The sequence below is a fragment of the Hippocampus bargibanti genome, linkage group LG11 (assembly GCF_051943395.1).
Source record: "Hippocampus bargibanti isolate YZ-2025 linkage group LG11, ASM5194339v1, whole genome shotgun sequence".
In the NCBI taxonomy this organism is placed as follows: domain Eukaryota; kingdom Metazoa; phylum Chordata; class Actinopteri; order Syngnathiformes; family Syngnathidae; genus Hippocampus; species Hippocampus bargibanti.
In genome coordinates, this window is record NC_142744.1 from 16,781,569 (window position 1) to 16,792,500 (window position 10,932).

The 10,932-nt window shown below is 43.3% G+C and overlaps 1 protein-coding gene across 7 annotated transcripts in view; it reads right to left on the reverse strand.

Moving 5' to 3' along the window:
• The window catches only part of LOC148891807 (zinc finger protein 521-like), a 177,098-nt gene that overhangs the window by 82,493 nt on the left and 83,673 nt on the right, over nt 1-10,932 (reverse strand). Inside the window, exon 6 of one of the 7 annotated variants that reach the window (XM_089008425.1) lies at nt 4,734-6,479. The exons of the other annotated variants lie outside the window; for them this stretch is intronic. Within the exon in view, the coding sequence (XP_088864551.1) occupies nt 6,358-6,479 (122 nt within the window). The 3' untranslated portion in view covers nt 4,734-6,357. Of the gene's footprint in view, nt 1-4,733; nt 6,480-10,932 lie in introns of those variants that run through there. 7 annotated transcript variants of the gene reach the window in all.

Genomic DNA, 10,932 nt, shown 5'->3' on the forward strand with positions numbered 1-10,932 from the left:
AGAGGAGGTTTATGGATGTTGTCCAAGAGGACATGAAGGTAGCTGGTGAGAGAAGAGGATGCACAAAACCGGGATAGATGGAGGACATTGATTCGCTGTGGCGACCCCTGAAAGGAAAACCGAAAGGAAAAGAAGAAGAAGAAGCAAGGCCTTCAGTACAAAAGCATCTCCAGATACTATTCAGTCTCTTCAGGGCCGCTTATGGGATTTGAGAGATGTAGCTCGAAGGGTTGACCTTTAGCAAAGGGGAACTATGTATTTGCACTCCACCTCTCAAGCAACCCCACACCCACCCACCACCCACCTCCGGCTTTCCTTCTAAGCAATCCCATCAGACCAGGGGTGCACATCCAGGGGTGACACCCCAGGGACCGACCCGGGGGGGGGAGGGGGGGGGAGTAATGCAGAGGTTAATTCCGATCATCCACTATTTATGGGCTTCACTTCTGAACAAGGGTTGGCATTAACACTTTAAAGGAGAAATCCCTCCTGTATGTATCAATAAAACATAAACTGATGCACAAGTGGAGCCTACCTTCATTCAAACTGTAATTAAAAGGACTCTGAAAGTGAGTCCTCCATGAAGTAGACGATTTTAACAAGAATTTCATTGTTGTTGAACGAGTTTTTAGATGGCTTTGGTTAACGTTGGGGAAGTGTATGTCGATACACAGAATTCAGCATATGGTGTTCGTAACAATCGAAGTAAACTCGTGATAACAAATATACAGATTATAGTTACTATTTGGAAAAACGTATTTGAAAATAACGTGGGGTAATAAACCACATGCTGCTTCACCTATCAGGCTGAGAACGTTGCTGTTTTGGGGCTTATAAAAGATACATTCTTGTAAATAACATGCAAATGTAAAGAAAACAAACACCAAAAATCATCCTTAAAAATATTTTTCTTTTTTTTTCCCCGCAACGTCTACTTACTTACTCGGTACCGGGAATTGTTTTAATTTATTTATTTTTACTTTGAAAGACTTAATATTGATACAATCTGCTCTCTGAATTCCAATTTCATTTGAAAACTAATTTTACCATCGATTATCATATAGTGTATAGCAAAACTAGCGATCACCATAATAAGCAAACAAGGCTATGCAGGGACGCAGTTGGCCCCCTTCTGTCTGAAAGATTATAAAATTGATGGGGCCCGATTTAACTAGATTGTCGAAATATACAAAAGAGAAATAAGCCAAAAACATTTTTATTGGAGCATGATAATTCAAAAGATAAATGAAAAACCATTACAGTGAGACCTCAACTTACAAACTTTTCGTCTTACAAACGTCAAATTTATGAAAATTAAACCTTATAACGATACTAGTGCAGCGTGTTCTACCGGAAACAAATTCCTTGTGTGTTCTACATACTTGGCAATAAAGATGATTCTGATTCTGATTCTGATTCTGATAATAAGCACTATTTTCATAATACACACCCACCACGGCTGGCGGAGTGATCTTTGGCGGAAGCACACGACCGAACAGCACCAACAGTCCTTATGGAAGGTGACTCTCCTTCCATAAGCCATCAACGACCATCAAAAAGGTAAATAAAACTATATTTTACAGCACAGTTTATTTTTTTAATTACAGTCCTCATGCAGTTCCCTTTGACCTTCGACCTCCAACGCCATTCCATCAAGCCATAAATGACCATCACAAATGTAAATAAAGTGACTTTATGATACAATGCGTTGTATTTCTTTCATTGCAATACAATAGCACATTTATTATACATAGAATAAGGTATATTGTGTTTCGTTTTAAGGCTTATTTAGTTGAAAAGTATATTTTATGGAAACCCGGAAACGGATTATTCCAATTTTTATGGTTTCCTATGGGATTTTTCTTTTAGATACACACTTTTCGCCTTACACACTCTGTCTGGGAACCAATTAAGTTCGTAAATTGAGGTCTCATTGTATTTGATTAAAATCTTTTTTTCCAATATCAAGAAACACTTTTAATTCAAGTCAAATAATACATTAATACCATATAAATAGATAGGTTTAGAAGTGCCCAAAGGAGCCAATAGCATTGCGCCCCGCGGTCACCAGGTCGTGACGTCACGAGTTGTAGCCTCTGACACAGTTCCGTCCCATATGAATAATTTTTGCTCGTTTTTCGTCGATTTTCTTCCGGTATTCGACGAAATTCTAATACTTTGTGGCTAAATATGTTTTAGAAGACAACTACTTCACTCTCACGTCGTCTTTCGGCGCTGTGTGAAGTCGGACAAGTCCAAAAACCTCAACTTTCAAGATCAGATATGCTTTGGATTATATTTTTTTTATAATCCAAAACATACAATTGCAATTAAATACACCACTATTGATGTATATTTATTCAGAGTCTAAAATGTTATGAATAATAGAAATGACAGCTCTTTAAGATTGAAAATTTAAATACATAGTATAATTATCTTTTGAGTGTGATTGTAACCTAACCAATCTTCAAACGTGAAAAAAATAACATTCATAAAGAATGATCATACTTAATTGGTGATCGGAATTGGACTAAATCAGAAATTGTAGAATATTAGGTAACACTGTGTATAGTCCAACACTTTTATATTAATAATTATTTTTCAATAATAATGCCAAATTTAAATTGTCCTCATCACTCTCATCATTTAAAATTTCCTTTTTTTGGGGCGTTGTTAAACTAATTTTTCAGTTAATATACAACCACAGAAATTTGAACAAGATATCCCACTACTTTTACAGCAACATTGAGTGTGCAATTGTCACAGCCAGTAAAACAATGAAAGCTGATTAATTAGTCAACCATATGATGACTTGAATGAGATGAAATTTTTTGAAACTTCTAACCTCATTGACCTGCAAAAATTACACTGCGATTCAGTTTTGATCGAAGAAAACTCTTCATCAAGTCATCATTCTGTAGGCGAGTGATATGGTGTAAACGGACAAATAGGAAGATATTAGTGATGGTTCTGATGAGGTCTATGGTATGGTTCTCAATACCATCTCGGGTTATGATCTTGTGTTCCAAATCGAAAAGGGCTAGATGGCCAACTGCAGCAACAACACGAGTGACAATCTTGAAGAACATGGCACATATAATTCTTTAATGAAGAACAGCTAGAACGTACTTATACACGGTCGAAGATCGAAAACAGGACGAAAATTAGTCGCTAAAACATCGCAAAACGAATTTTTTTTTCTTTTTATAGAAATTTCATTTTCACTCACTTGAAGAACGAAATTCCTTTGTTTTTCAGCTTGTAGTTGAAGCGTCCGTAAGCGAAACATTGCGGCCCCCAACTGTTGTTCCTTTTTACAGCATCCATACGTTAAATAGACCTAAATACGCTCAAAACTATCCTATTTCTATGCCAAACCAAGCCACGTTACTATGGACGCTACAACTCGTGACATCACTTCCGGGTTTGCAATCAACCTCGTCTCTACGCCACTTCTACTACCTATCTATTTCTATGATTAATACATACATCTGTGTAAACTCTCAGTCATACAGGAGTGGTCCATCATTTGTGATGGTCATTGATGGCTTGAATGGAATGGCGTTGGAGGTCGAAGTTCGAAGGTCAAATGGAATTGCTGTTTGGAAAGAGAGGCACATTACATGAGGACTGTAATTAAAGAAATAAACTGTGCTGTAAAATAAAGTTTTATTTACCTTTTTGATGGTCGTTGATGGCTTATGGAAGGAGACTCACCTTCCATAAGGACTGTTGGTAACTTAACCTCTGGTGCTGTTCGGTCGTGAGCTTCCGCCGAAGATCACTTGGCCAGCCGTGGTGGGTGTGTATTATGAAAATAGTGCTTTATAAGGTTATTATAAGGTTTAATTTTCAGAAATTTGAAGTTTATAAGACGAAAAGTGTGTAAGGTAAGGTGTTTGTAAGTTGAGGTCTCACTGTACATACAATAAACCAACATTTTCAATTTTCTTGAGTTATTATACAATCCATCTTTTGCTATTTTGAAATTCTATGGTATTACAGAGAAGACAAAGAGAACAGACTTTCCACAGTATTTCTTACTAATGTCCACTGAAACAGATTTATTTGCTTTGACAATTTCCAATGTGCTGCAACGGCTATGAAATCATTCCCATTATCCACTAAATTTGAATCATTAATAGCTGTTTGCTGCAACAAATTGTCAGTACCCTTCACAGACTTAAAAATGTGAATGTTTGTTTGCTGCCTGTTTTTAATGTATTTTAGAGTTTTACTCCTGCCCTCACGCTCTATATTGCAATCAACCACCATGTTCGATGTAAATACTGCAATGCACCATGGGTAATTGAATATTCAATTAGCCCTTTTGGCAGTTTCCGGCACATCACGGAAACGCCTGAGATATCTTCGACCACGACTTTGGAATGCACCAAAACACATGCAAGGTAATGATAGATGCCAGATGACGGAAGTTAAAAGCTCTGAAGCAAAATAAACAGTTCTCAATTGCTCTTGAACTAAATTTGTTTCTTTAGCTATTGGAACTGAAGTTTGTCAAATGTGGCGCAGATCATGTAGCAATATGCGCTAATCATAATAGACTTGCACCAGTGCTGGCCCAGTGGAGTTACAAAGTTGCGGCAGTGATGCGTGAATGGCACAAGGGCGCAGTCCAGATGAATCCCTGGAGGCTACATACATATTATTATAATTGTCTTAAATTATTACTGTGTGAACAGTTATGGCTCAAGGTAACAGTGTGTTTGTTGTATTGAGTTTGTTTCATTCATGAAGGCGCTTTTAGCCAATTAAAAAATATGCACTGTAAATAAAGTAACATTTATTAGTAATAATAACACATGTATTCAGGTATACAGTATACTATATATGTAAAAATCCAAAATCTATAATGATCGTCATCAGCTCAGCATTTCCCTCGACATACACATTACCATGGCGACATCCGGCCAACCGATTGCAATGCAGCGTCGCAACAGGTAGTGTACAAACAGGTCGTATGAACTGAGAGAATCCGATATTTTCTCACATGTTAGCCCAGTCTGTGAGGTGTGCACACAACAAAAATAGAATACAAAAATGTCTGCAAAACTTGAAAACATTTTCCAGAAACTTTCTTTTCGTCCAACCCTAGATATACATTATATGTCCACGAATAAATGTGAGAATAGCGCTGCCAGCACATTCTTCTTCTTACTTTGCCCCTCACTCAATCAATTCACTCTGCTTTTAATTCTCCTCATGGATGCCACATTAGTCAGCTAGCGGTGTAATGTAACAAGCGGTAAGGTGCACATAATTGCATATTAGCGGCAGCACACTTGGCTGCACGGGAGGTGACTGCGCTGACGAACGGAGAGGCGTTATTAATCAGCAATTAATAAAGGCGAACAGATATCACACTGGCTGTGAAGCACGCACTGCTTCCTGTGTGTCTGCTCGATGCCCCGATCTGCTTGACCCTTTATTTATCTTTTATTCCATTGATCCTGAACTACTTTTGATCTTTTAACTTCTTACATCGAAGTCCATTGTGGCCATTGTGTGCACATCACATGTGTGCATGCTCGAGAAAAGAATCGTTCATGCCATGAGACGTAAGCAATCAAATGGCTCGGTTTACACATGACAGTTAATTTACTCCTTCGGTCTCGCTATCAGGCTGTGCCTATTGAATTAAACTGGAGAAATTCCTCGTTTAAATAAGATCAAATTAGACCGAAAAAATGAACTAAGCACACATTTTATTTTGGCAAAACATTCGTTCTGAAAATATTTCATCGGCAGGGTGTTTCTGTGGGTAATTGAAGGTTGAACAATTTCTACCAACTACAATAAACATGATTTCATTTTGGAATTTGTTTCTCATCAACTTGAACATGAATGTGAAACAGACTAATCATTGGTAGTACCATTACTCCAGTTACGTGATTGGACGTTTCCTGTGGGTTCAACTACAATAGAAGAGACAGCCACAATACTGCACTACTGATACGTTAATGCTACAGATAAACAGAATGATTTTTTTAATGTTTTTTTTTTTTTTTACAGTCAACCCAAATGTTTGAGGCAGTCATTTGAATTAAAAAAATGCCTCAGGCATAAAACTGACTCAGCTGATTAGAGATCTGACTATTGTCTCTGGTAAAATCAAAATAGCCGCATGAGACAGATTTCTACTGGGGAGTAACAAGTTGTTTGCAAGCTGTGACAAAACCAATTCTAACAACCGACTAGTGTGGTTGTCATCTCAGCGCGTTTCATCGGGTTGGAGCTTGGTTAATAAACAGCAAACGTGAGCATGGGAGAGAGGAGAGTTAGAGGAGAGCTCACTCGATCCTCTACCAAGCGACGTAACAGTCCACAGTGTCTGCTTCACACTGAGCGGCCAGCTGTACGGCAAATGTGCCTTTCCTCTTTCCGCCCCCAAAGGTTCCCAGTCCTCCGGTCGGTGGTCACCCCCCTGCGCCTGGACTGACCAGGCCACAAGCTCCACTCTGTGAAGGAAGAAGGCAATTCCCTGACTTGGCGCTCACTGCTGTCACTAGCCCAATTAAACTGTCGAGGTGACCCCCGCCCACCATCACAGCCGGCCAATCGCCTCTCTGCTCCCTGTAACAACAACGTCAACAACACGAACTTGTCTAGGATGTGTTTTGTTTTGATTATAGGTGTCCTTCAGCGCGAAAGGAGTGATTTTAAGCACATTTTTTCACCTTTGAGAACAACAGCCTGTGCACCACAGAGGGGACATTTGAAGCAGTACGATAAATGCCGCACAAGCGACCCCCCGTGTGAGGCTCCAAATGTCAGAGTTTACAGTAGGGTCAAAGTAAAGCAATGGGGCTTCCAGATAACATGCTGATAAAACCCCGAATAGTTTTCTGTGTCATCCTTCCAAACGTCCTCAGAAAGCATGACAAGAAAGGTGCATTGGAACATTCAAAGTGGAATAAAACACACCCTGTAAAGCTTTGCAGCAGAAGCAAAGCCAATGGAATATCGTACACGCATTACATCTCTCATGCACTTCATTTTGGAGTCTGTCAGTTCTCCCTCAAGAGTCTCCTGCTGGTCACCTCCTATCTGGAATTCGTCGGAGGGAGCACTCCTCCAATGTTGGCGTCCCATCATTGGTTCTGTGTACATTTCAGAATTACGTTCAAGTAGATTTTATTTGTACTCAAATAATTAAATGATCTCACCTTCTTCTGACTTTCCTGAGCTCCTTCATCCCTTCGTGCCTTGTCGGTGTATGAGGTCTGCAGACCAGACATTCCAAGAGTTCACGAGGACTAAGTGAAGCCTCAGTGGGAATTGAGCATTTTGAAGCTCGCCCCTCCATTCAATGTCGGCAAGCATCATTGTGTCAGTGTTTTAATGTGTTTATGTTTTTGGTGCATTTTTTACTGTCTCTGTTTTAATACTGTAAGTCTGTTTTTTAATTTAATGTACACTACTATGTATACAACGGCTATTTGTACGTTGTAAAAGTGTCGTCTAAATAAAGTTGACATTTGAGTAAAACTGGGAAATTAGAGGTGTGTCCGTCTGTCATGTCCGCTCGAGGAGTGGTGACAGGACTCGAGGGACGAAGAAAAGTAGTAAGGGGTGGATCCGAAATACATGGTGGAGACGGTAAATTCAAGAAGGGTTTTTACCGAGACACACAAAGCAAACAGAAAGTCAGGCAACCGAGAAGAACAGCGTAACAGACCTGCGTACTGCTGGGTGACAGGGATCTACTGTCACGGTTTGCAAGGTGGTGATGGCGGGTGCGGATCCCAAAAAGCAGGCAGGAGGGAGCAGGAGGTTGTTTGACAAATTGTATTAAAATAAAGTCAGCAGGAACAAAATGTAAAACATCAAAATCATCTGAACAGAAAAAATACAAAGTATCAAAAGAAAACCAAAAGTAAAAGTCCGCCAAGGTTAAACAAACACATACACAATGCATGCAGCAAACAATGAACCGACACCGGATGGTCGTGCTGGGTGTCCTTTTAAGTGACAGTGATTATAACGACCAGCACCTGCGAGGCCTCCGGCAGGGCTGACGTCGCTACCCGTTGGTCGCCAATCTGATCGGGACGACCAGCACCTGTGCAGGTGCAGGCGGGGCCGACAGCGCCCCCCGTTGGTCGCCAACCAGATCATGACATCTACGCAGAATACACAGGCGCGGACTGAGCGGGAATGGGTGGCTTTTATAGCCAGAAGGCACAAGTAAGGGAATGAGAAACAGGTGAGTGAGTCCTGTCCTTACTGAACGCCTCCCGCAGATCCTGGTAACAACACGGCACGCCCTTGAGACAGGATCTCTATGGGCGCGCTGCCGCGGGGCTCCAACCCTGTATGGTGGGACCCTCCCATGAGATGGAGGGGTCATGGGTGCTGAGCCAAGGGAGGCCCAGCACGAGTGGCACGTTGCGGGAGGGCATGAGAAGAAATTGACGGTGTTCAACATGGTTACCCGATAACCGCAGTTTAAGCGGTACGGTGATATGGGTAACCTTAGCTAGCAGTTGACCGTCGAGGTCAAGAATCTCTTTGGGAGTCTTGAGGTTCTCTATGTCGCAGCCCAATGTCTCTGCCAGTTGGGGATCGATGAAGCACCCGTCCGCCCCCGAATCCACTAGCGCCCGTATCGGCACTTACAGGTGCTGGAGGTTTTCGGCTGGGGGCCTTGAGTGCGATGAACCCCGGGGTTGGCTCGATCGCTCCCGCTTCCCATCTGCATGGGTTCGGGAGACCCCTCCAGGTGTCGCGACTGCTTGTTGCTCCCGGGTGTGGTCGTCCGCAGCTTGCTTCCTGGTGCGCTGGGCCGCTGGCTGCCTCTCCCGAAGGCGATGGTCCAGGCTGATGACGATGTCGAGCATTTCGTTGAGGGTGGTGCCAGCGTCGCAGGTGGCCAACTCGTCCTTGAGAGCGACGCTCAATCCGCAACGAAACACTCCCCTCAGCGCTCGATCGTTGTAGCCACTGCCGGCAGCCAAGATGCGGAAGGCGATAGAGTATTCCGCGGCTGAACGGGTACCCTGCACGCAGTCGTGGAGGAGTCCCTCTGCCTCGACCTCAGTGGCCGGGTGGTGGAAAACTTGGCGCAGCTCGGCCACAAAGTCCGGGTAGGAAGAGCAAAGTTCAGGTCGGGACTCCCGAACGGCCGACACCCAGGTCTCCTGACCCGTGAGCAGGCTAGTTATGAAGGCTTCCTTGGCCTCATCGCTAACGTAGGCGGAGGGTTGTTGTTCGAACACGAGCGACCACTGCATGAGAAATTGAGCACAGCGCCCAAGTTCGCCTGCGTAGCGTGAGGGGTGTGGTAAAGGTAGCTCGCGTCTACTCACGTGGGGGAAAGAAGGGGCCGTCAGGGTGGCGAGGCGTGTCTAAACCTCCTGCAAGCGTTGAGCCAGCGTGGACACGGTTTGGCGGATCTCCGTGACCGCTTGAGCCAGCTGGCTCGAACGCTCCGCCTGATGGGCTAGGGCGGATATGATTTTGTCTCCACCGGCGAGATCCATCGTTGGCCGGTGTATTATGTCATGTCCGCTCGAGGAGTGGTGACAGGACTCGAGGGACGAAGAAAAGTAGTAAGGGGTGGATCATAAATACACGGTGGAGACGGGAAATTCACGAAGCGTTTTTACTGAGACACACAAAGCAAACAGAAAATCAGGCAACCGAGAAGAACAGCGTAACAGACCTGCGTACTGCTGGATGGATCTACGGAGAATACACTGGCGCGGACCGAGCGGGAATGGGTGGCTTTTATAGCCAGAAGGCACAATTAAGGGAATGAGAAACAGGTGAGTGAGTCCGGAGAGCAGGGAGGGGAGGGGCCCGCTCCTGGCGCAGAGGAGGATGTGACAGGAGGGGAGGGTCACGCTCCTGGCGCTGAGGAGGATGTGATACCGTCATTTAACAAGCCAAATCATTTCGAAGAGCAATCAATGCAGCAACGTGGAGTTCCCTTCATTCGTTGGGGTGAAATGTGTCTGTCACTGCCTGGTGTTGATATTTTGGAAGTTATTCGTGTTCGGTTGGGGCGTCTGCGCAAGGTTTTTCAAGTGTCACATTAGTGTAAACAGTTATTTAGGAAACTGTCAGTCATTTAAAAACTGGAATCACACACACACACACACACACACACACACACACATACCCGCACGCACACACACACATACCCGCACGCACACACACACACACACACACACACACACACACACACACACACGCACCCACAGGCACACACACACACGCAGACACACAGAGATACACACACAGTGTTTTTACTTTTTTTTTTTTTTTTTTTTTTACTTTATTTGTTTTTTTTAAATTTTATTTTACGGTTACTTATGACAGGGTATGGCAGACGCAAATGTTTAAAAGTTCCTTTAAATTCGACCTGTTTGGTTCATTAAGGAAAATGAAGGTCTGGAAGAGATTATTTTTTGGATGAAAAATGATTTCCCAAGCGAAAAGAAATGCTTGGATGTGTAAGTTCACCGTTGCCTTCGACTTTGTATGTCCCACTATTCGAGCTGTTGTGAGTTTTCCTATCTGAATTATACATAAATATAAAAGATTATACAGCGAAGGCGGAAGCTGAAAGCAGTATAAATCTGCGCGTCTCTGGAGAAAAATTGGACACCCTCGATTCTGCGAGCACGCCATGCCAAAAAAACTCTAAACTAAAGAGTGGCCAGCTGTCTTCTGGCCTACTATTAAATTGCTCCTTGGATGGTGGCAATATCATTTTTTTCTCCCTCCAAAGGAGTATCCCACCAGGTCCCCAAGCAGAGCGGCCAGCTGTACAGCAAATGTGCGCTGATCCATTTGCACCCAGGCGGGCTACGACCTCCATCTTAAGATGCTGCTGTGCACCGCCACCTTGCCCCCCGAACACCCCCCCCCCCCATTTTATGAATACCTCAATGTTGAGAAGCCGGT